This window comes from Penicillium malachiteum (assembly GCF_028827825.1).
Source record: "Penicillium malachiteum strain IBT 17515 chromosome Unknown utg000003l:1.0-4950554.0:1.0-4952489.0, whole genome shotgun sequence".
NCBI classification, from domain to species: domain Eukaryota; kingdom Fungi; phylum Ascomycota; class Eurotiomycetes; order Eurotiales; family Aspergillaceae; genus Penicillium; species Penicillium malachiteum.
This window is the reverse complement of record NW_026643096.1, coordinates 4,302,753-4,325,338: the sequence shown is the minus strand read 5'-3', so window position 1 is coordinate 4,325,338 and position 22,586 is coordinate 4,302,753. Positions and strand designations below refer to the sequence as shown.

At 47.9% G+C, this 22,586-nt stretch overlaps 11 protein-coding genes across 11 annotated transcripts; 6 read left to right on the top strand and 5 right to left on the bottom strand.

Moving 5' to 3' along the window:
* Nucleotides 1-534: 534 nt before the first annotated feature.
* On the bottom strand, nucleotides 535-2,300 carry N7483_007912 (cytochrome P450; the record flags this gene model as incomplete). The annotated part of the gene is made up of 5 exons (XM_057091349.1): nucleotides 535-727; nucleotides 772-938; nucleotides 1,005-1,319; nucleotides 1,372-2,157; nucleotides 2,229-2,300. 5 exons carry the CDS (start codon nucleotides 2,298-2,300, stop codon nucleotides 535-537), a joined length of 1,533 nt encoding a protein of 510 aa, XP_056946090.1.
* Nucleotides 2,301-2,753: 453 nt separating this feature from the next.
* Nucleotides 2,754-4,447, bottom strand: N7483_007911 (FMN-dependent alpha-hydroxy acid dehydrogenase; the record flags this gene model as incomplete). The annotated part of the gene is made up of 5 exons (XM_057091348.1): nucleotides 2,754-2,840; nucleotides 2,892-2,965; nucleotides 3,016-4,255; nucleotides 4,312-4,370; nucleotides 4,420-4,447. 5 exons carry the CDS (start codon nucleotides 4,445-4,447, stop codon nucleotides 2,754-2,756), a joined length of 1,488 nt encoding a protein of 495 aa, XP_056946089.1.
* Nucleotides 4,448-5,145: 698 nt separating this feature from the next.
* N7483_007910 (uncharacterized protein) lies at nucleotides 5,146-5,517 on the top strand (the record flags this gene model as incomplete). The annotated part of the gene is made up of 1 exon (XM_057091347.1): nucleotides 5,146-5,517. The coding sequence occupies one exon, from the start codon at nucleotides 5,146-5,148 to the stop codon at nucleotides 5,515-5,517; it is 372 nt and encodes a 123-aa protein (XP_056946088.1).
* Nucleotides 5,518-7,346: 1,829 nt separating this feature from the next.
* Nucleotides 7,347-9,773, top strand: N7483_007909 (6-phosphofructo-2-kinase PFK26; the record flags this gene model as incomplete). The annotated part of the gene is made up of 2 exons (XM_057091346.1): nucleotides 7,347-7,648; nucleotides 7,925-9,773. 2 exons carry the CDS (start codon nucleotides 7,347-7,349, stop codon nucleotides 9,771-9,773), a joined length of 2,151 nt encoding a protein of 716 aa, XP_056946087.1.
* Nucleotides 9,774-10,328: 555 nt separating this feature from the next.
* N7483_007908 (DsbA family oxidoreductase) lies at nucleotides 10,329-11,117 on the bottom strand (the record flags this gene model as incomplete). The annotated part of the gene is made up of 2 exons (XM_057091345.1): nucleotides 10,329-10,976; nucleotides 11,073-11,117. The coding sequence occupies 2 exons, from the start codon at nucleotides 11,115-11,117 to the stop codon at nucleotides 10,329-10,331; spliced, it is 693 nt and encodes a 230-aa protein (XP_056946086.1).
* A 629-nt stretch (nucleotides 11,118-11,746) lies between these two features.
* N7483_007907 (SPX domain protein) lies at nucleotides 11,747-14,023 on the bottom strand (the record flags this gene model as incomplete). The annotated part of the gene is made up of 1 exon (XM_057091344.1): nucleotides 11,747-14,023. The coding sequence occupies one exon, from the start codon at nucleotides 14,021-14,023 to the stop codon at nucleotides 11,747-11,749; it is 2,277 nt and encodes a 758-aa protein (XP_056946085.1).
* A 527-nt stretch (nucleotides 14,024-14,550) lies between these two features.
* On the top strand, nucleotides 14,551-15,902 carry N7483_007906 (NUDIX hydrolase; the record flags this gene model as incomplete). The annotated part of the gene is made up of 2 exons (XM_057091343.1): nucleotides 14,551-15,023; nucleotides 15,083-15,902. 2 exons carry the CDS (start codon nucleotides 14,551-14,553, stop codon nucleotides 15,900-15,902), a joined length of 1,293 nt encoding a protein of 430 aa, XP_056946084.1.
* A 516-nt stretch (nucleotides 15,903-16,418) lies between these two features.
* N7483_007905 (uncharacterized protein) lies at nucleotides 16,419-16,908 on the top strand (the record flags this gene model as incomplete). Its single annotated transcript, XM_057091342.1, has 4 exons — nucleotides 16,419-16,514; nucleotides 16,569-16,600; nucleotides 16,711-16,792; nucleotides 16,882-16,908. 4 exons carry the CDS (start codon nucleotides 16,419-16,421, stop codon nucleotides 16,906-16,908), a joined length of 237 nt encoding a protein of 78 aa, XP_056946083.1.
* A 480-nt stretch (nucleotides 16,909-17,388) lies between these two features.
* Nucleotides 17,389-18,837, top strand: N7483_007904 (uncharacterized protein; the record flags this gene model as incomplete). The annotated part of the gene is made up of 4 exons (XM_057091341.1): nucleotides 17,389-17,531; nucleotides 17,586-17,613; nucleotides 17,703-18,213; nucleotides 18,275-18,837. 4 exons carry the CDS (start codon nucleotides 17,389-17,391, stop codon nucleotides 18,835-18,837), a joined length of 1,245 nt encoding a protein of 414 aa, XP_056946082.1.
* A 375-nt stretch (nucleotides 18,838-19,212) lies between these two features.
* Nucleotides 19,213-20,633, top strand: N7483_007903 (putative tetracycline transporter; the record flags this gene model as incomplete). Its single annotated transcript, XM_057091340.1, has 2 exons — nucleotides 19,213-19,281; nucleotides 19,359-20,633. The coding sequence occupies 2 exons, from the start codon at nucleotides 19,213-19,215 to the stop codon at nucleotides 20,631-20,633; spliced, it is 1,344 nt and encodes a 447-aa protein (XP_056946081.1).
* A 243-nt stretch (nucleotides 20,634-20,876) lies between these two features.
* Nucleotides 20,877-21,960, bottom strand: N7483_007902 (uncharacterized protein; the record flags this gene model as incomplete). Its single annotated transcript, XM_057091339.1, has 2 exons — nucleotides 20,877-21,622; nucleotides 21,690-21,960. The coding sequence occupies 2 exons, from the start codon at nucleotides 21,958-21,960 to the stop codon at nucleotides 20,877-20,879; spliced, it is 1,017 nt and encodes a 338-aa protein (XP_056946080.1).
* Nucleotides 21,961-22,586: the final 626 nt, after the last annotated feature.

Sequence of the window (22,586 nt, the reverse complement as noted above, 5' to 3'; positions counted from 1 at the left end):
GCCTTGAAGAAGATGTCGAGGGTTAAAAACCAGCCCCTTGAATCAGGACATAATTATGCCTGAAGATTTAGGCATGAAATTAGGTGTCAGCCAAAATAACGTGATAAACTAGGCCCAATTGGGACGGTTTTAACAGGATTAAATCCTGGCTTCTGATTGGCCGAACCAGAATGGATCACATGATTAGCCACGTGATCTACGGTCGCAGCAGACGCTTATTCGTGTAAATTAGTGTTATGAGAGAATCAGACCTGTTGATACGTCCCATTGCGACCGCCTACTGCATTAGACCTTGTAGTCTGACATTAGGCATGAAATTAGGCATGAAACGCGTCCCTCTACAAACAAACATTGGATGTAGACTGTTATCCAGACTTTCTTTCAAAAAGATAATAAATCTCATCAATAAAGTACTCTCAAGTAATAAAGGCCTGTCAAGGATGACAATGTGTTATCTCTACTCAGCATTGCACACAGTGGCTCCAGCAACCGTCCAAGTCCCTAGGATCTCTAGTAACATTTCAAATGTTGAGATTACTTTCTCACAGGTGTAAGCCGCACATAAAGTTGACCTTTTTGCCAAAATGAATAGATCTTCTGCCTTTCCATCCACCCTTTGCTTTCTTCAACAAGACTCATATCGAAATTGTATATAATCCGAGCCAAGATCATGCGCATTTCAGCGTATGCCAAGCTGTCAGTGAGTATAAAATCAGCTATCTTCATCCTGTAGAATAGATATCCGGGACAGGTAACGATGTATCAACTTACTTTCTTCCTAAACAGTTCCGAGGCCCAACACTGAAGGGTTGTAATATCTCAAACTCATCATTTGCATACCTTGGATCTCCTAGGAAGCGCTCAGGGGTGAAGGAGTGTGGATCAGTAAAATGTTTTTCGTTGTGATACATTGCCCAATGGTGCAATGCAACGATTGTCTGTGTTTGATATCCAAGTCAGAAATGGAACACAAAATGAAAGACTCCAAGTTTCCTGATACTCACATCTCCAGGAACGTATCGTCCAAGAATGACATGACCCTTGGAAGGAACAAGGCGAGGCAATCCAGCTGGAATTGGCGGATACACACGCAAAGCCTCATTCAAACAAGCCAGCATATATGTCAACTGATTTACCGAGGCCATGGTAATTTCCTGCTCCTTATCAAATGTAGACCGTACCTCCTTCGTCAATTTTTCAAGGGCTGACGGACTCGATAGCAGGAGATATGTCACACCAGTCAGAAGGGTAGCTGTTGTCTCAGAGCCACCAATAATAAACACGTTCGCATTTGATTGGAGATTGTCAAGACTAAGATTCTGTCCTAGCGTTAGTTAAGAGCAGATATTCAGTCGATAGGATAGCATTCACCAACTCATCTTTTTTCTGCAGGAGTGCCTCGATGAGATCGGATCTTTCATTACCAGGCTCCATTCGCCTTTGCAATTTTTCCCTCGATAATTCTGTCTGTCGGATATATCGTGCCAACACAAATTTGGGCATCAATGCCCAGAAAAACTTGTTAAGTAGTGGATAGAATCCAACGGTTATAAAGATTGTACCAGCGCGCGCAGATTGAAAGATTAAATGGACATAAGGATGATCTTTCAAGTTCTGGAGACAACCAAATGGTTCACCAAAAGCAAGGTCACCAATGATATCAAACGTGGTCCAGTTGTACCACGCAGTTAGATTCAATGCCTTGCCATTCGCACAGTTCTCATGTAACCGCTGAATCAGTAAATCTATGTACACATTAATTACCGGCTCTTGCTCTCGCATTGATTTTTCAGAAAAGCCATGTGCAAGCTGACGTCTGAGAATACTGTGCTCTTCACGCTCGGCATTCACAACGTTCACGGGTGAGGCATCGACAGGGCGATAGAAGCTCTTCAATTTTCGGAACTCTTTGCCGTGTTGATGACCCATGATCTCTTTCAACGCGGTCGCATTTGAGAAGGCTAGTTCATCAGGTGCAATGCGTACCACATCCCCGTATTTTTTATGAAGGTCGAGTATATCATATGGCAATGTTCCTCGGAGTAGTCTCCAGCAATATGGGATTCGGGACATTCCAAGCAGCGTTGGCCCTGGGAAGGCTTGTAGCGGGTGAAGAAAGACATTGTAGAATGCTTTCCAAATAGCGTGCGCCAAGACCTGGAAAATTTCATAAGTATGCTAGCAATAAGTAGGATAGAATTTCCTGGGCTCTGGCAAGTCTCACTTACAATCGCAGCTAGAGCAGCTACAATGCCACCTGTGTTATTGGATAAGGACTGGAGAAAACCCATTGAAGCCATCTTGTGTGTTGAAAGAGAGAATGGAGATCGGAGATGAACAATACATATGTACTGAAGAGTCTCCCAACGTTTCACATGTGGACGCTTCTGTCAGTTCTGGGGAACGCACGGCCTTGACGATAATGAATATTGACTCATCAATCCGACGGGGCGTAAACACCGAGGTACTTAAAGTAGCAAGCGTTTGATTGGCCATATTGACTGAGCAAATGTCCGACTTGCATGGTGTAACCGATCCCTCGCATGCGTATCCCAGGAGCGAACTTGGGTTAACCATCTTCTGTTTCACTGACAAGATTAGAACCTCATGACTCATAGAAAACGCTTTAACTTGAACAAATTTAATAGATTCTCTTTGAATGAATGCGTATGTCTCAAATTCTGTATGCTGTATAAATTCCCCCAAAAATACATATGGTATAAGGCGGTCCAAAATGCGTAAGCCGCGTGCAATTAAAGCTTTGCGCGGAAATCACGGCGAAGAGATTCAAGATCAGAAGGCCCGTCAAAGATCTGCTGCTCTGTCATGCGAGTATTAATCTAGAGACGAGTCAGTTTTGTGTCAAAATTCAGAGAGGTGATAATGCTTACATATTGAGGTCCAAGGCCGTCCACTGTTTCCACACCAAGAAGACGCATGCATGTTTTGGTTTCATCGGATAGAACTTTGAAGAGGTTAGAAGAGACACCAATGGCAAAAAAAGGCTAAACTTACTTTGCAATGTGCGACGCACACCATCGACGCCACCAGCTCCCAATCCCCAGAGGGCAGCACGGCCAATGCCAACGGCCTTGGCGCCTAGACACAGAGCCTTAACAATATCAGTGCCTCGGCGAATACCGCCATCCACATAGACCTCTAGCTTGTCAAAGACTTCAGGGCAGTATTTGCGAATTTCCAGCAATGTATGGACTGCGGGAGGCGCAGTATCTAAAGCCCGTCCACCATGGTTCGAGAGGATGATTCCCTTGACCTGTGGAGTATGTAATGATGCCAAATAAGCATCCTCATGTGTCTGGAGACCCTTCAGTACAATAGGCAGATCAGTGTGCTTCGCCAACCAAGGCAATGTCTCTTGCCAAGTCAAAGTCGGGTCCGTGCCAGCGAAAAGAGTCTTTCCTACTCCACCCGAGGCTTGTGAGACGTCTGGGGTGTCGTTTGATTTCTCACTCTCCTTCGCCCCCCTTGGCACTGGTGCTGATGCTCCAAAAAAGTTGTTTTTCTCATCATCTTCACGCTTGCCGGGAACAGGGGCATCCAAGGTAAGGACAATAAATTTGATGGCCTTCAGCTTGTTGATACGTGCCAACATTGTTTCACTCTTCTTCCGGTCAATCTGAACATATAACTGCCAGCCAAAGACTTGATCGGGAGCCGCATCTTTGACAATCTGCTCCGGGGTCATGGATGCATTGTTCGAGATGATTTGCATGGCACCAAAGCTTCGACATGCCTCAGCGATCCCGGCTTCACCGGCAGGGTGACCAAGACGGGCCATAGCAGCAGGAGACACATAGATTGGCATGCCCAGGTTATGTCCGAGAACAGTGCTACTCAGATCACAGGGCTCGCAGTTTCTGAAGACTCGTGGTCGGAGAATGATTGATCGATAGACTTCGTTGTTGAATTTCTTGGAGTATTTGTCGTCGGAAGCAGAATAATAGTATGCCCATGCTTTCGGATTGACCTGTTTGGTTGCAACTGCTTCGATCTCATCCAGATTGAGAAGGCTCTCCATGGGCGGTGGTCCCTGAGCAGGTTCCTGGGTCTTAGCTGGAGTCTCTTCCTTGGGCATTGAAGCCACATCCACAGTTCCAAGGCATTTTTCTGGCTTCAGTTCTTCCTCAAGAATTCCTGGAGGATGAATTGGGTCGTATTCTTCAGTGGCATCCTTCCCGGCAAGTTTCAAAATGATTTTGGCGCCACCAGGATGGCTAGATAGGAAATCCGTCACCTAGGACATATGTGAGTTGGAGAATGCACCTCGATAGGATCAAATAGAAAACCTACATCATAGACTTTCCCATACAGTACCACCCAGCAACTCTCCCGGGTATTGTGTTTTGCAACTGGATTCGTGTGAGCAGGAGACCAAAGACGTGCGGGGAGACCAAATACCTTCTGCTGCATCGAATACCTTCGCCATTGTGTCTTGTATCTGAACTAGACCAAACTATCAAACCAAAGACACCTCCCAGCTGTGATGCACAATTGAAAAAGTCACAAAGACCAGAATTTGGGGAGATTGAAAAGCGTGGGGGGGACCGAAACATTCGGAGAGGAGGCCGACCAAAGTGTGGGGAAACATCGGCAAATGCAATCCATATCAGGCAAGTTCGATAGCCGACCATAGGCATTAGAAACCCCTTCCCGTCATTGGTGGGGAAATAAACGGGTCAGTTTTGCACTCAACTATGAATCCAGGCCAGAGTGTGGGGAGTATACAAAAACCCCAGATAATCGGAATTCATTCTCCACTAGAGAGTAGAGTATGCATAGCACTGAGTATAGAGTAAAGAGTAGTGAAATTGATATGTTAATTTAGATTGTTTTTGCACCATTTGCACTAATTAGATAATCAGATCCACGTGAGCTGTTTATCTGCACGGACCTCACATCTGAACCTGTGACATAATGGCAGATTGATACGACTGTGACTTCTCATTATGATTGCTCCCTTTTCCTCTCTTCAGACTCACTACTGGTCTTTCTTGGATGCTGTGGACAACATGTTCGAGGTGTGAATATTTTCTTATTAATTTTTCAGGACTCACGGAGTCACATTCCTCTATGAGCTAAGACTAACTCCTTCAGCGTCGGGCTGCGGATCGATACCATCTTCGAATGCACCGCGCTCGTTCGGCTGTGCTGACTTCAGATGAAATTGTGGAGGTACGCGCTGCTCAACGAACCTTCGAAGGCGCCTATGTCCGAACAGCACTTTCCCAGTTTTCCTTTGCCCTCGTTGTGTTGAAGATCTTCACCGCCGAATTCTACAGTATTGGTGCACTATTCGCAATCTATGGAACTGGAGTCCTGATGATTGGCTTATTCCGTCGCTCCCAGGGAAATCGTCAGTTCTTCTCGGAGATAGGCGAAGATGGAATTCACCGTCACAAATTCCGAACTAGTGGAAATGCAGTGGTTGTTCTGACTGCACTGAGCATTGCAGCATACGTCTGCTTAATCGGTCTGACTATTTCGCTGGAAAATTGATAACGGAGGCCCTATTTGTTTCTGGATTGTGGGACTTTCCCATCCCCCATTATCCCCCTTATCGAACGTGTTCCTTAAACTACCGGGTACATTATCCTTCTGCAATGTACTACCTAGGTACTATACTTGCCCCCCTGCGTTACTGCCAAGCGCCAAGGATTGTGTACCACAACATTTTGGGAGGGAAAAAAAAGTTGATAACCTGTCGGGGTGATCGGGGGAGTCGGGGGTTCGGGGCCCGGTACGGAGTAGCGGGGGATGATCATCGTGAGCAAGTCGGGGCTTACGGTTGGTCGGAGATGGATTTATGCTGACGACCGAGAATCGCCAAGGAAGCCGAGTATGCCCCCCCGTGAAAAGGGAGAACTGGCCCGAGCGGAGAGGTGACTGGTTGCACCATGGGGGAGCTGATCACCCGATGTGTTTGAAATCTGTGGGCTGATCATTTCAGATCCCAACTAGATATCATGCATCTTATGGTTTAATCCTGAGCTGATCTCAGCCTCCAAGACCCAACGGATGCTGCATGCCCCAGGTGGATCTCGTATGGATTATGCAGCATAATGCGTGGACATGTGTCTAAAATAGGAGTCCCCGTACCAACAGGTACTTGGATGTACTCCGTACTATTGATACTCGTAGTCACATCGAGAAAGCCACGCTTTTACTTTCCCCCAACCTTGTCTCTATTTTCAGATATTCTATTGATATCCCCTGGTGTTCCTCTATATCTATGAGTATAACGCACGTGGGTAGTACCTTAGTATCTACTGGTCTACTATAGAATACTAGTATTAGATTTATAAATATCTTATCTTTGTACAATAATAAGCCTGATGTCCTATCCTTTGATAATGTACATTGGCGATACATGTATAGGAGATCCATTTAACCTGAACTGGATTATGCATAATCTACCTAGGTAAATCTTTGGGCACAGGGGTGATACACTGATACCATGATGGCTCCACTATAATAATTTGGGCCAAGATGTCTTAAGCCAAGCATTCTAGCCTAAAGATAAAGATTGTATCATGATCCGCTAGACCTTCCTTGCATCTCCTATCTAGATGAGTATATAGACCAAGTTTCCCTTTCTAACTAGTAGTTTGGAGTACTATTATCACTTATACTCTTTATGAGTAACATCCACTTTTCTTTTCAACTTGTTCTGACATCATTCTACAACTTATGCCCCATTAATCCCCCCCCACCTAGAGTGGACTCGACGATCTTTCTACTGCGTGGTGATTTCATTCATTGATTGTGGCTTAACGGATATTTTATTTCTTCAGCCGCTTTCCCCTCTAAATTGTTCTGAAAAAGGGTTTTCTAAAGATCTTATTAACATAAGTGAATCTTGTTGTGGTATCAATATTGGGGTGAATATCAGACGGTTTAACGTCTACTCACTTGTCCCTTTCACTTACCTTTCCTCCCCACCACACATATCACAAACGCGCCTCTCAACAACGCGTCTCAAAAAAAAGCAAAAAAAACCCCAACCCAAGAAACTCAATCTTGTGAATTCAGTATCAGCTGAGGTGAAGCTGTTACAGATCACCTTGGCAGCTTGAGTTAAACATCAAAAAAAGGACACCCCAACAATATCGAACACATTGAAAGTGACGTCTGGCGCCTGGCGCCGGAGTTGAGTCATCCGTGACTCCCGCTTTGCTTTTCTCCCCTCCCGCTTTGTCTCTTAAAGGACTTTTCCATCAAATTCAAAATCCATCCTTGAAGTGGAGAAAGAAAGAAGTCTTTCGAGAATACTTCTCAAACTCAATCTAAAGGCTTCTCCGGAAAGGCCTGAGGCTCTTTATCCGGGGATGGCACAACATTCCGATATTGCGCGGTCGGCAATCATCTCGTCCGCCACTTCGCCAAATCCTGCAACAATGGGGGACCAGAGAAATATGAATCCCCGCTCAAATGGAGTCAGTTCAATTGGAAACGGAATTGGCTCGGGAAAAGAAGGAGCTTTAATGCCTCCCCCGAAAACTGTGGTTGGAAGAGCGCTAGGTAATGACTTGCATTCCGATGTCCACAAGGCCTCACAGGCGCCCAAGGGCGGAGTCGGGACCGCCTTGACTGACACTCCGATTTCTACCGCACCCCTGTCCCCACAGATGTGAGTCTTACTTTCCTATGAGTCGTTGAATACCCCTGGGCTCCCGGAACCTTGTATTTGCACATTCTTATTCAGCCTATGAGCGGAAAGACAGGGTGACTTGATCGACATTGCAGAACTGCAGGTGTTCGGATCAAGTCTGTCCCGCCGGGGAGGATGCACAAGCCAGCTCGCGTGCCGAACCCATGTGGCTGAGCCGCTTGTACTCTTGTCGCGTGATTAATTGTGTTTCTTTGTAAAGATTTGAATGTACTAACCCGATTTTCTGATCTGCAGCGTTGGTCGCACTCAACCCGGTACCCCTGGTAGTGCACGTGTGCGAGCTACCACTCTTGATATCCCCGGTCTTACTAAGTCAAAGGTCTCCCCGGATGGCCGTATTGCCCAGCGAGATGTGGGTGCAAAATTGGTTATTGTTATGGTCGGCCTTCCGGCCCGAGGCAAGAGTTACATCACTAAGAAACTTGCCCGTTACCTGAACTGGCTTCAGCATGATACTCAAATCTTCAATGTTGGTGAACGTCGCCGTGTCGCAGCTGGCAAGTCCCCATCGCCTGCTCCCACCAAGGGTCAACTTAAAGGTCCAAAGGGTGTTCACAGAGACCTTCTGGACTCTGTGCGCCGACTGAGTGTTAGTGTTGGAAGTCAGAACAAAGGTGAAACCTCTCCACCCGATGAGGCGCCTCTTCCTCCGCCCGTGGTTCCCGCTAAGATTCTTGTGAATGGTCAAGAGCCTGATGCATCAACCTCAACAAATGGAAGCACTGTAGTGCCGTCTATTGATGCTGGCCCTGGCAAGTCGATCCCGGATGCAGAGGCCATCACTGAAGCTTCGCCCGAACCCATGGACCAGACTGCCAATTTCTTCGACCCTCAGAATCAGCGCGCTGTTAAGCTCCGTGAGCAGGTCGCTCTCGACACTCTTGATGAGTTGCTTGACTACATCCTGGATGAAGGTGGTAGTGTTGGTATTCTCGATGCGACAAACAGTACCATGGAACGACGCAAGGCTGTTGTCGACCATATTCGCAACCGTGCTGGCCCTGAACTGAACATTCTGTTCCTCGAATCCAGCTGTGTGGATCAATCCCTGCTGGAAGCCAATATGCGCCTGAAGCTCTCCGGACCCGACTACCGCGGCCAAGACCCTGTCAAAGCACTGGCAGATTTCAAGCGACGTGTGGCCCTTTACGAAAAGTCCTATGTGCCCCTCGGCGAATATGAGGAGAAGATGGGCATGGCTTTCATTCAGATGATTGATGTTGGTCGCAAGGTCGTCGCACACCAAACACATGGTTTCCTGTCTTCTCAGGTTGTCTACTACCTGCTTAACTTCAATCTCTCCCCTCGTCAAATCTGGATCACTCGACATGGAGAAAGCCAGGATGACCAGGCTGGCCGCATTGGTGGAGATTCCGACCTGAGTGAGAATGGCAAGCGCTATGCCAAGGCACTGACCACCTTCATTGACCACCAGCGAGAGAAGTGGGAGCTGTATCAGCGCCAGAAGGACCTAATCAGACATTTCCCTCCCCGTCCTGGTGACAGCACCCCACCCAATCCCTCTTACATTCCCAGCGATCGCCCCCGCAACTTCTGTGTGTGGTCATCCATGATGAAGCGTGCCGTTCAGACAGTCGACCACTTCAACGAGGATGAGTACGATGTTAAGCAAATGCGAATGCTTGACGAACTCAACTCGGGTAGAATGGAAGGCATGACCTACAAGGAGATCCAGGACCAGTACCCTGATGAGTACGCTCACCGCAAGAAGAACAAGCTCTTCTACCGCTACCCCGGACCAGGTGGCGAAGGTTACTTGGATATCATCAACCGCACCCGCGCTGTCATTGTCGAAGTGGAGCGCACCACTGATCACGTTCTGCTGGTCAGCCATCGGTCTACCGCTCGTGTCCTCCTGTCATACTTCCAAGGCCTCAAGCGTGACGAGGTCGCCAATCTGGATGTCGAAATGGGTGTCGTCTACATGCTCGAGCCCAAGCCTTATGGAGTTGACTTCAAGGCGTACCGATACAACCCTGACAAGGATTGGTTTGAGGAGGTGCCCAACTACCAGCTCAAGCAAGTGAGCACCCATGAACGGTCAGCAAGTATTGTCGCATAAGCTACTATGAGTAGCTGTGGATCTTGCTATGATGATGACCCATGAACTTCACGACTTATCCACAAAGGCCATATTTGGTCAACATTGATATCATTCAGATCATTCAAAGATCGCATTTTTACCTCTACCTTTTGCTATTTCTACTCTCACTTCTCGATTACTTCGCATACCCATGGCTTTACTCTTTTCCGCCAATATTGTACTATCTCCATTCTTCATAACATGATGACACAGGCATCTTTTCCTGGGCGTTTGGTTTTTTTTACCGTGATACTCTTGTCGCATGGGTTTGGCGTTCGGGTGGAAGCATGATCATACATGCTCAGTTCAACAAGCTTCCGTCAGATACCCTCATGTACACTGAGTTGAAGCGGGTTGCTTCATTTTGACCTACTCTTACCATAAGATAGGCGTTACCATAGGTACTTTAATGAAATGTATCTTTATTAACCTGCTTTCATAAGTAACTAGAACTTAACATTGACAATGGCATCTGATTATTCCCGAGATTAACGTGTAGATACAAACATTCGAACTTTAAGTCATCCTAAACTACTATTCATCCAACTTAACCCTCTCAAAAACCTCCAAGAACGTCTCCGGTTCATCAGCCCCTTCAATCAAATACTTTCCCTGAATAGTAAAATTGGGAACTCCAGAAACCAATCTCCTGGATGCAGTAAGAGCCTCCGCATCAACCTCCTCGGCCCCAGTTCCATCATCCAGTACTTTGGTAACATCCCCGCGATCCAACCCCGCCAAAACCCCCGCCTCGATCAAAACCTCTTTATCAGTGATATTCTTCGATTCTTCAAAGTACGCCTTGAAGAGATTCTCCACAACTCTCGTTTGAACGGACTTGCCGTCCTCATTCTCCTCAGCAGACGCAGTCTCTGTAGAAGTCTTTTCTTGTCCAGCAAACCAAATAAGTCGATGCGAATCCCTCGTAGACCCGGTATTCCCGTCAAAAGAAAATTCAACTCCCTCAGCATGTCCGGCATCCTGTAACCGTGCAAACATAGCTTTGCAGCGCTCAACGCCAAATTTTGCATGGTACATTTCGGATTTGTTCACACCCGGATAAGGTGCTGCGTTGGGGTTTAGATAGAAGGCGCGCCAGTGCAGTGTGAATGTGTCGGTTGGATTGGAGTGAAGATGGGTTTTTATCGCTCTGGTTAGACGGCGATACCCAATGTAGCACCACTGACATGACAAGTGGTTCAAGTTAGTGAGATTTTCAAATTAAATATGTACGAGAGGTAAGACAAGAGAGGTAGTATGTGATTGATTTGTACGTACAGGACAGACACTGTCCGAGATGATTTGGACTTTGATATTTGTCATGGTGAACTTGAAATTGATGTGTACTAGTATAAGATGTACTAGGAGTAGGGTGAGTGAGAAAGGAGGCTTGGACTCGGATGTCAGATTCGTATATGTGAGCTCTATGTATTGTAGATCAGCGGGTCTTAACAGCTGTCAATTTGTCAGCAATACATAATTTTGAAGATTTTGAAGATTTATTGGTAATAGAATATTATGGAATTTTTAAAAAGAATTGGAATTGAATTTTTATGTTCGATATGTACAGACCTAGTATGGGAAATATTGAGGATACTGGGGTTGGTTTAAGCGCTGGTTTACTACTAGACTCGACAAACTTGAACTTCGAATGAATTGATGCATACCATGACTTGATACAAATGAAGAATGAAATGCGCTAAACCTGAAAAGAAATGTATCGTGCCAAAATTCATATACAAACGCCAACTTAACTAACCCTCGCCCTGAAGGGAACCAGCCCACTGGACATTTACAAAATCTGCTGTGCGTGACTTTGGGCTCTCCAGGAGGCGTCAAGCATGCTGGAGTTGTGGTGAATGGGAATTCCTGGAGAAGGCTCAAAGGGCTTGTTATCCCGGGCTTGCTCAAGAACAGCCTTGTACTATTGAGATGTTAGTAAATGCGCATATTCATATCCAGAGAGAGGAAGGTCTTACCTTGAATGCAAAGTTCAGAACCAGAGCAACCGCAAGACCAACGCATACAACCATAGGACCGAACAAATTGTCCAAGTCCTTACCACTGCGCTGGCGAATCAGTCGAGAGCGCTTCTCATACATGTACCAACCCCAGGCAGCAGAAAACAGGGCGAAGAAGGTGTACACAGCAGCCAGAGTCTGAGCAATCCGGTTGTGCTTGCCAGCCGCGTTGTACAGACCCAATGACAAACTGGACAGCAGGATGGAAATGTGCAGCCACTTGATGAAGGTTCGCTGGTTGGCCAACCAGACCTTGCTCTCCACGCGAACTGGGCCGGTGTCCTTGATCCAGATACCAGGGTGTCGCACTCCAGGAGGCAAAGCAACTGTCTCTCCTCCCATCCAGCTGGGCTTGGAGATGCCCAGAGACTGCATGATAGTGGTCATGCGGGACGGGGGCTCTAGCTCGAAAACAGGCTCGACAGGCGCCGGTGCAGGAGTCTGCTGGACCGCACGCTGCTGAGGCTCAATGTGAGAGAGGCGACGCTTGGCTGGCACTTCAGTGACAGCAGAAGTCCTACGGAATGTGGAGGGACCTCCAAATTCATTCCAGCGGTTGAACGGAGATCCCGAGATGAGGTGGGTGCCTGGGCTGCCCGCACCACCGAGGAAGCTGCCAACTGCAATTTCCTCCTCGGCGCGCTTCGCTAACCGTTCTTGCTCCTCGTAGAAAGCTGTCTCGGGATCACGACGGATGTCAGTATCAACCTCGCCCAGCCAGAATGGGAAGCTGTTGACGTGGTTCTCAAACAGTTCGGCCACACCGTGGGCAAACTTAGAGAATCGCGGCGCTTCCTTGACCAAGTGGGAGGCCATCAGGTCATTCACCCACTCCGCCTGGTGAGCCTTTCCACGCAGCTTGATCTCCAGCAAACCATGTGGGAAGCGAACAATTTCGCCAGTTCGGATGGCACCGAATGGGTAAGTCATTTCCCCATCATCGAGGTCAGTGCGGTGCCACTGAGAGGGATCTCTGCAAGGGCGATCAGAGTCCAGAGAGTCTTCCCGGATCATGGCAAGATTGGTATCGAGAGAGATGCGGATGCGATCATCGCCGGGGATTTGGAAGGCTGTACGAGTGTAATTGGCCCGGACCATAGGCTGCAGGTCATTCTCCTTGATGAAAGATTGCAGTTCCTCAACATCCTTCTTGAGGGACTCGGCCTCCACGGATTCACCATTGTTCATATCTTCCATGCGGTGAACTCGCTTGTCCAAGTGGTATTCATCATCCAGGAACTCCTTGATATGCTTTTCCTTCAACTGCACCTTGACCTCCCGACTGGTGTCGGAGTCTGTCACAATCTTCTTCTCCAAGTAGATGGATGGCTTATCCTTCAACTGTCCGGTCCAGCGCAAACGTAAGGATCCAGCCTCGGGGGCGCGGGCGACTTTTTGGTTGTAGAGATCAAATCGAGGGCTGTCGAAGTAGAGAGAGGTGATGGTAGGGTCGTCGAAGGTATCCACGTTCTTTGAAGTGCCCGGGTTGTAGATCAGGACGGGAAGACGACGAAGGATAAAGGTCTTCACTTCCAGAACGTTGTCTGGGTGAACCCAGAACTTGTAGGAAGAGTAGGCATCGTGACCGAAGCCGCGCTCAGGCTCCTTGGAAGGCTGAACGATGTCCTCGGTCAATGTCTCGCGGACAAAAGAGTACATCACTGACAGACGGTGAACCAAAGGCGAGTAGTCCTCCGAGTTGAATGGCAGCTGCGACAGACGGACCTGCACCAGAGACATCACACGGTAGTGGGTTCCACGCTTGCGGTCGTGCTTCTTGGCCGCCTTGAGGAAACCGGTAAAGTTGATGCGACTGTATTTCTCGAGCTCGCTGACTTCCTTGGTGATGCTGTCAAGTTCCTGCAGGACCTCTGTGGCCATGTTTCTTTTCTCAATCTCATCCAAAACGACAGTCTCACCCTCTGCGGAAGCAGTCAATGGGCGCAGCTTTGCCTCGCACGCTGAGGTGCGCTCGCGAAGCTGCTGTGATGTTTCAGACTGGAAGGTGTTGACCTTGTCCATTTGCACATTCAGCAATTCCTGAACAAAGGCCTCCTCATCCTGTTCGGTCCATTGGCTATCATCGGAGTCACTGGCATCGCCGGTGACATCATGCTCTCGCAATAGAGTCTTGAGCTTTGTGTAGTCGATGTACTTGCCTTTCCAAGGCGGGTACACCGTGTTCTTGAGAGTCTTGCCGAAACGCATTGTGCCTCTTGATGAGGGGTAGGACTTGACTTCGGGGAACTAGATGAAGTTGGAGACAGAAGTGGAGAGGGGAATGTAGCAAGGGAGGGATGGGGGGAACACCAAATCTGCCCAAGCTTGGCCCAGATGGAATTGAATTGATGCAATGATGTCCCAAAAGGGTTTTTGAGGTACTTATTCAAGAGAAGAGTCTCTTCAAGTTAAGAAGAAGAAGCGTCTTGAAGCGTAAAAGTCGATTTAAGCGATGGAGCTCGATAGCTGCAGTACGCACGTGCGCTTCCCTCTGGCTCTCGAGCGTTTCCGCATAGTGTGGAGCCCAACCAATCAGAGGCTCGAGGTCATGGGATAGCTCTCGGTCAAAAGATATTCCGATAGTAGCTCAGATTACATTTATTACCGTATTTATGCTCCAGGGATGTATATATGGTAATTACCGTACTCGAAAATGAACCGAGGCCGCATTCCGCGGACTATGGGGTAACTCCGGCCTGGGACTTCGAGTACTTAAAGAACATTAATTTAGACCAATGGACGCCTCCTCTCCACCGACAGGGCTATCTCGTCCCTTACATGGTGTCTTGTCAGAATTGCATGCGCACCCTTCTCCTCATGTTCCCAATCCGCCAAACTGCAAGAAACGGGCCTCCGTTGCCCTGATTCTCCGAGTCCGCCCGACTTATGATCACTGGCCGACCTCAGGTTCGATTCCAGACCCGTCTTTACCGGTAGAAAAACGACTAGAGGAATTTTTCGCTCAGCCGTGGGTCCAGTATGGAGACCCCGAAGTCCTTTTCATCAAGCGCGCCTCACGAGTCGGCGATCGGTGGACGGGTCATGTTGCTTTGCCTGGCGGGAAACGAGATCCAGAGGATGCAGACGATCAGGCTACTGCTATAAGAGAGGCGTCAGAAGAGATTGGTTTGGACTTGACCACTGATGACTGCATTCATGTGGGGAATCTGCCGGAGAGGGTGGTGACGACTAGTTGGGGATCGGAGCCGTGAGTGCTTGATCAATTATGCTATAGTATTGAACTGAGCTGACAAGAAATGTCTCTAGGCTGATGGTTTTGTGTCCTTTTGTCTTTTTGACTACTCGAAATGATTCTCCGAACTTGAAATTGCAACCAACAGAGGTGGCCTCGACACATTGGATTCCCCTAAGGGCACTTTTATCACCGTCACTCCGCACCGTGGAACATGTGGATATGTCACAGCGGTTTGCCAAACAGAAAGGGTTTCTAGCTCGGATGGCTGTTCGTTCCATGATGGGTTTCATGCAGTTTTCTGCCGTTCGCTTGCTTCCAGCGGAGACGCAACGATGCTGCACTGTTCCCGGAGTTATCCCAGACGAGACCAGCAGGCCGTCCTTAATACACCGCTTAAAATCGTGGTGTCTTAGTGGGCAAGCAGAATCAAGTGAGGCGGATCGCCCGCTCCTGCTTTGGGGTCTTACCCTTGGCATTTTGGCCGATTTCCTTGATATGCTTCCCCCAAACAATGCTGTACAGATGTGGAAATATCCCACTTTTACTGTGCCAGATCTGCGATTTATTGTCAGCGTATTGACATATAACCTGCGAAAGAAGAATAAGCTGCAGGCGACGCTAGGTGCCCGCCCCAACAATACCGCGTTGGATAGCGAAACTGCAGCTCTTCCTGTTACCGAGCAGAATGAGAACAGCGCCAATGGCTCGGAGCTAGGCCCGTGTAAAAAGTATGGCGACCCAGCAGTCGATGGAACATCCTATGCAGTTGGTATCATGCTTCGTGGGTACTATGATCGATTGCGAGTGGCGATCTGGGTATTCCTCGCCTGGCGCATGACCCTGGGTTCGGCGGCTGCCTTTACCGCTTGGCGATTCCTTCGGCGACGCTGAAGCAGCATATAATTTGTCTATAGTATGGAATCTAGATATAGAACACACATGTGCATAATTTCGGGAACAACTACTTAGGTAAGTACTCAGCGATTGAGTACCTGGCTACTAGGAAGCTCGGTTAAATGGACACACATCCATGGCATATCATTATAATCTTACATACTGAAGTACTCACTCACTGGCAGTAGTAGGTACTACTAGTAGCAACGTATATGGCAGCCTGAGGTGACTGGTTACCTAGTACTCCTCTACTATGCCAGTGCATGTAAGTGCCTAAAGGGGTACCTAAAGAGGAGCTTCAAGTTGAAAGATAACTGCCAGTTCAAATGTTGGATTTAGACACCATTTGAGTAGTAATTTATCTAGAATGTATACCGCATAGCTCTGGAGTAGTCCAATGTATATAAATCACGTGCAACCTCATATCGCGATAAGGTTACATAATCCACTGATCTACCGCGCAGTAAACAATGCCCGCAAGTCACGCTTCTTCATCTCATCAATCATTACACCATGGCTGCGACCCAGAAGCTGTATCCCCGAGGCACTGTGAAACGGATTGTCAAGGCTCACTCAAACAAGAGTGTGAGCAAAAATGCTGATATCCTGGTATGTTGCCACTCCCCGCGTCGCCGACGTCACTAACCCCGTGTTTGAATACAGATCTTTTTGGATTACATGCTATTCATGCAAGAGTATGTCTACTGATTCGACTATCCCCTCCGATCCTCCGATTTCCATTGCCAATACCTATTCGAATTCGCACCCGGAGCTATACTAGAAAGTAAGACTGACCACGCGATAGGCTGATGCGCGAGGCCTCCATCCGATCACGCAAGTCCGGCGAAAAGAACATCTCAGCCAACTCGATTCGCAAAGTCACAGAGGTATGCAAAATGGCCAATGTCTCAGGACAGTCTGGCCGTCTGGTCATCATGTCGCGTGCTCTGTCGATGCTAAATAGTATGGTGGCTAGAAAACCCTCCGCAAATTCAAAGGATGATCCGAGAAAGCCTAATTTGAGCTTCTACTGCCGATCGTATTATTATGGCAGATATTACTGTGCAAGGGGTTGAGTCGATGTGTTGTTTTATTTGATCTATTTGCTGGGTTCATACATGGTGTACTGGCGTTGGAACTGGCGTTGGAAGAACGATACCCCGAGAACAATTTTCGAAAGAGAAAATTCCATTTCATACCTTACTCAAAATCCAATATTATATCTTTGTTACCATTTCATAGCATATAGTTTGTGTTGTCATCTAAATCTATGTGTAAGGAGCTGAGGTGGGCTGCACCGATCAGGAAAGGGTTCGGGCGACTTCCACCCGCATCGATTCTTCTCCTTCAGCCTCTCTTACTTCCTCCCCCGTCTTTGTTCTAGACTTGCGCCTTTCCATCCCCGAGTGCTCTCATACTCATAAACCAATCTTCCAACTCTTTTCTCTTTAAACTTTCGCTCCTGTGTTACCCACATTCCATTATGGCTCCCGCCTCCGCCACTCAGAAACCCAACAATGTCAAGGACAAGAAGCACACCTCGCGAGCTTCGAGCGTCTCCAAGACTGAGCCCGAGAGTCCTACAGAGTGTGGCTCTGAGCCCGCTTACTTGAAGGAACTACAGAAGTACGTTCTTACCTGCGTCCCACCCCTTGATCTGAATTAACAAGTCGTTTGTAGGAGCCACCGCAACGCCGTGAAGAAGTTGGTACGTGATTTAATTTTCTCCCGATATCTGATGATATAGCTGTATAAAATAATATTTGATGTATTATTGCTAACGGTGTGACTCATTAGAACGCTACCGCCAAAGTCGATGCCATCCTCGCTGAGAACCCAGGCAAATCACTTGACGAGCTTGTAGAGGACAAGAAGATTAATGCAGACCAGAAAGCCCAAGCACTGAAGAAGCCCGCACTCCAAGCTGCTGTCGCACAGATCGAAGAGCAGATCAGTCACTACAAGGAAGTTGCTGCTCAATACGAGGCCAAGCTGGTTAGCCAGAAGGCAGCTCTTGACAAGGCCCACCAGGAGGAGCTGGAGGCTGTGCGCGCAGATGCTATTGCTGAAGCGACTGAGACTTCTTCACGTGTTTTGCGCGAGCAGCTACTGGATGTGAGCAAGTTCTTGTGCGCCGCGGCTAACTTGCGACGTGCTGGCGATGAGTCTGCCGAGGGTCGAGCTTTCGAGGCTGTTCTCTACCAGGTGTACGGTGGTAGTCGCGATGCGGTGACCTCAATGGTTAAGCTTATTGAAGGATCGGACGAGAAGCTGCAGGATATCGAGGGCGAGGCTCTGGACCTCACTTGTGAGTGCATACATCTTTCGGGCTTTACTGATACTATACTAACACTCTTTGTTCCTGTTAGACGGAGACGTGAAGCAGGCCTGCAACCGATTCGCCCCTACTGAAGAAACCGAAGCTACCACCGAAGCCACCCCTGCCTCCGACCCTACTATCGCCAACGCCGGACTGACCGAGCTGGAGGAGACCTCAATCAGCGCCGAGGTTGCTGCTCAAGTCGAGACCACTCCCCAGGTTGACCAGGTTGCTCCCCCTGCTCAGACCTCTACCGGCAATGGAGGCAACCCTGTTGCCGATTCCATGACTTCTTCTGCTACCACCGAGGGCTGGGTTGAGGTTCCTCGTGACCCCGCCGAGACCGAGACTGGTCTCCAAGCTATCCCCGCCAACACCGAAAGCAACGCTGCTGCTGAAGAGACAACCCCCAAGGGCAACAATGGTCGTGGCCGTGGCCGTAACAACGGACGTGGTCGTGGTGAGGGTCGTGGACGCGGTGGCCGTGGTGAATTCCGTGGCCGTGGCGATGGTCGTGGTCGTGGTGGTGGCCGTGGACGTGGCGGCAAGCGTGGTGGAGCGAATGGCACTACAGCTGTTCCTGCTCCTGGTCCTTCAGGGGACAAGCAATAACTTCATGCTTGATTTTGCTTCATTCGGCTCTTCGGACTTACGCTGTCGCCTTCCCACTTAAGATGATTGGTCTGTGATGGATGACGAACGCAACGAATTTTCTTTTCTGGAGTGATCTTTATTTCATTGAAAAAAAGTTCATTTATCTTTTGTTTCGAGCGTGCATATTCCCAGACTTTTATGTATTCTATGTTTAGTTGAATTTCTGGGGAATGGGGGGCGATCAGATAACCCAGTGCCAAATACAGTTACGCGGCTACGCCTTTAATATTGGGCTCCACTTTAATACTTCTGCACAACTTGTTCTCTTCTATTCTTGATCTTACTTCTTACATACTTCTCCTTCTTTCATATTCATTTTATAAACACGCGATCATGGCTGTCGCAGGTCCCCAACGTAAACAAGTCCTCAAGGTCTTGATGATCTCTCTTTTACTCGATCTGGTACGTGCTTATCTTAAGAATCTCACCCTCCATCATCCCACTTCTAGCTCGCTAATTGTCTTGGCTATACGTGGCAGATTTCATTTACCTTCATTTTGCCACTATTCCCTTCATTATTATCCTTCTATCGCGCCCAGGACCCTTCACCAAACTCGCTTCTCAATCGCATCTTCCACTACCTCAATGCATACAAGAACTCCTTCGCCCGCCCCATCGACTCACGATATGACATCGTACTACTCGGCGGAGCCCTTGGCTCTCTATTCTCTCTACTCCAAGCATTCGCCGCGCCCGTAATTGGCCATTTATCAGATAAGCACGGTCGACGACGCGCATTACTAGTCGCAATGATCGGAAATATTTTAAGCGTCACGCTCTGGGTCTCCGCTACAGATTTCCGTACCTTCTTAGCAAGTCGCGTCGTCGGAGGTCTTAGCGAAGCTAATGTCCAATTGGCAAATGCTATCGTTGCAGATGTTACTGATGAAGCACACCGTGGCGCGTCAATGGCGCTGGTGGGTGCTTGTTTCAGTATTGCATTTACTTTTGGTCCTCTGCTCGGTGCAGGTCTTAGTACTGTGGATATCGTTGCGGCGAATCCTTTTATTACCGCTGCGCTTGTTTCTCTCGTCCTGATTGTCTTGGAGACTTTGTACATCTGGGCTTGTTTACCTGAGACACATCCGCGATTTACGAGTCTTACACAGGAGAGCGGGGAATCCAAAACTACTCCTGTCAATGGAAAGCCTTCGGATTCGGATTCGTCTAGCAAGCCACATACTAATAACCCGGCTGTTCTAAACGCGATCCACTTCGTTTTCCTTCTCCCATTCTCAGGATTGGAATTCTCTCTCCCGTTCCTAACGACTACTCTTTACGCCGGAATCACAACATCCAGTCCCGCAGCACTGAACGGTCGTCTCTTATCAATGATGGGTCTAATCGCATCCCTGTTACAGGGTACGCTTGTGCGTCGTTTGCCACCATTGGTAACCGTCCGCGCTGGTGTAGTCGCATGCGCACTATCATTCTTCTGTCTTGCCCGAATCTCATCTGTATCCGGTCTCTACGCTGCCGGTGCTTTACTAGCAGTGACCAGCGCAACTGTTGTTACGGGACTTAACAGTCTGGGTAGCTTTGAAGCGCGGGATGCGAACCGTGGAGCTGTTATGGGTCGGTTGAGAGGATGGGGTCAGGCAGGTCGTGCTACTGGTCCCATTCTTTTCTGTTCGTTGTTCTGGTGGGCTGGTCGTGAGGCGGCGTACACAGTTGGTGGTGTTGCGATGTGTGTGGTCGCTGTTGGGGTTTTTGGATTCTTGAAGTCTCCTGTTGTGCATGCGAAGGTGGAGTAGATTGTATCTACTGCATGATACTTGTTACCCGCTGGTCGGGTTCAGGTTTGTTGTATTGATATTTATGCGAATGATTTATGCATTAGATTGACATTGATTCTCGTTACCGATACTAGTAGTCATACGTAGAGTTCAAGAGTATAATGCAATGCATAAGTGGAGTTTATTATATTCAAACAGGGTATAGTACAATATGTGCAATATGAACATGAGCAGGTAGGACCAGCCGACCATGATTGACTTTTAGCGCTTCGTAAATCGATGTGTATTTGAGAATCCAAATCCCTCAGACATGGCCAACCCAGGACTCGGTACAGGATCTAATGACCCTCGCGCTTTACCAATCAACCAATCTGTCAATGTCACGAACTTGGCCGTGCGATCCCATCCATCCGCTTCATCAGAATGTTCAATGGTATGTGTTAAAATTCGACCTTCTTCATCAAATGAGAAGATAAACAATCCGGTAAACTGCTCTTCTTTTGAGAGTTTGAAAATCGGTTCCTCGCCACCGAGAAGGACACTCAGACCCTTATTGGTGCTGTTTTTCGAGGAAGATGAGGAGAGATGGCTCTGTTCTGACTTCGATCCCGCCACCGGCGTAGACTTGGGAGTACCCGTATTTTCGGATTTGGTGGTATGCTGTGAATCATGAAAAGGCCGACTATCAGTCCTAGCCTCTGTCTTCCACCGCACGACTAATCTCTCGTCTCCACAGTCGTTATCTCCATGTTCTGTATCTAGAACTGTGCCCGCACGTACGATCCTCTCACTGAGAATCTGTAGTTTCACATTCCCAACTAGTGGGACACTACTCCATGCAACAGGAACAGTCCATAATGCAGCACGATAAAGTGTTCGTCCCTTGACGGTAGGGAGATGTGGATGAGTGGAAGGGAAGAGGTGGAGGTTTACGCTTGGAGCGAGGATTTCCGCAGGGAGGGTATTGTAGAGAATAGTCGGGAGGAGGGGAGAAAGTATCCGCAGTGCTAGAAATAGTTAGCATGAACGCCCGGTCGTCACTTTGTATATTAATATAGTAGGTACGATACTCACTCTTTCCAAGCTTCAAGACCCGCTCATCAGGTGGCTTATGTTCCTCTGAGCCCGTTGAGTCCAACCCGTCAATACCCCTGCGTACTCTACTCGGAGAGAAATATGTTATCGGGAGAGGAGCAGCAGTAGCTGGTAACCAGGGTTCATTTAAGATCCCATGACGCGCTTGCGCAAGTCGATCCCGCGGTGAGGTTGTAAAGCTGTTGTTGGATGTGCGAGAGAACCTGAACACCTTTAGGCGCCTTCGGGAAGCTTGAGCCAATTTTGGCATTCTGATTAAGTGATTCATGCCATGTAGAAGTATGTTGTAGAGGGTAAAGTGGAAGTGAAGTTGCGTTCTGCCGTTCTTGTGATAACCAATCGGATTGCACGTGGATGGACTAGTTAACATGGAATTAGATCAAGAGATATGATTGGTGCATTAGACTACATCTGGATATACAATATTATTATATAATATATAATATATAGTTAACTAATTAAGAAACTAGAATCTATACTTCCAAAATTAACCAAAACAACATAATATGGAGGACTACTACTAGTACCAATGTATAGCACAAAAAAAAGAAAAAAAGAAATCCAGCAACAGGAATCGAACCGAGGACCTTCAAAATCAGAAATGCGTGAATAGCCTCAACAGCTCTCACTTGATACATCCATCTTCATCATAGAATCCTTTCTAGCTCCCTCAAATATTTTTATTTTGAGGATCTAAAAGTTAGAATAGAAATAGAATAGCTAGAAGTATGATAGGTAAAAATATAAAAAAATTCAAAAAAAGCATTATTCCCTGGCCGAAGCCAGATACCCTCCCACCCGCCGGTAAAGTCTCTGCCACTGAAGATGGGTCCAGCGTCCGCATTTCAGTACCTTTGTCCCCCAGAAGGGTCGCCG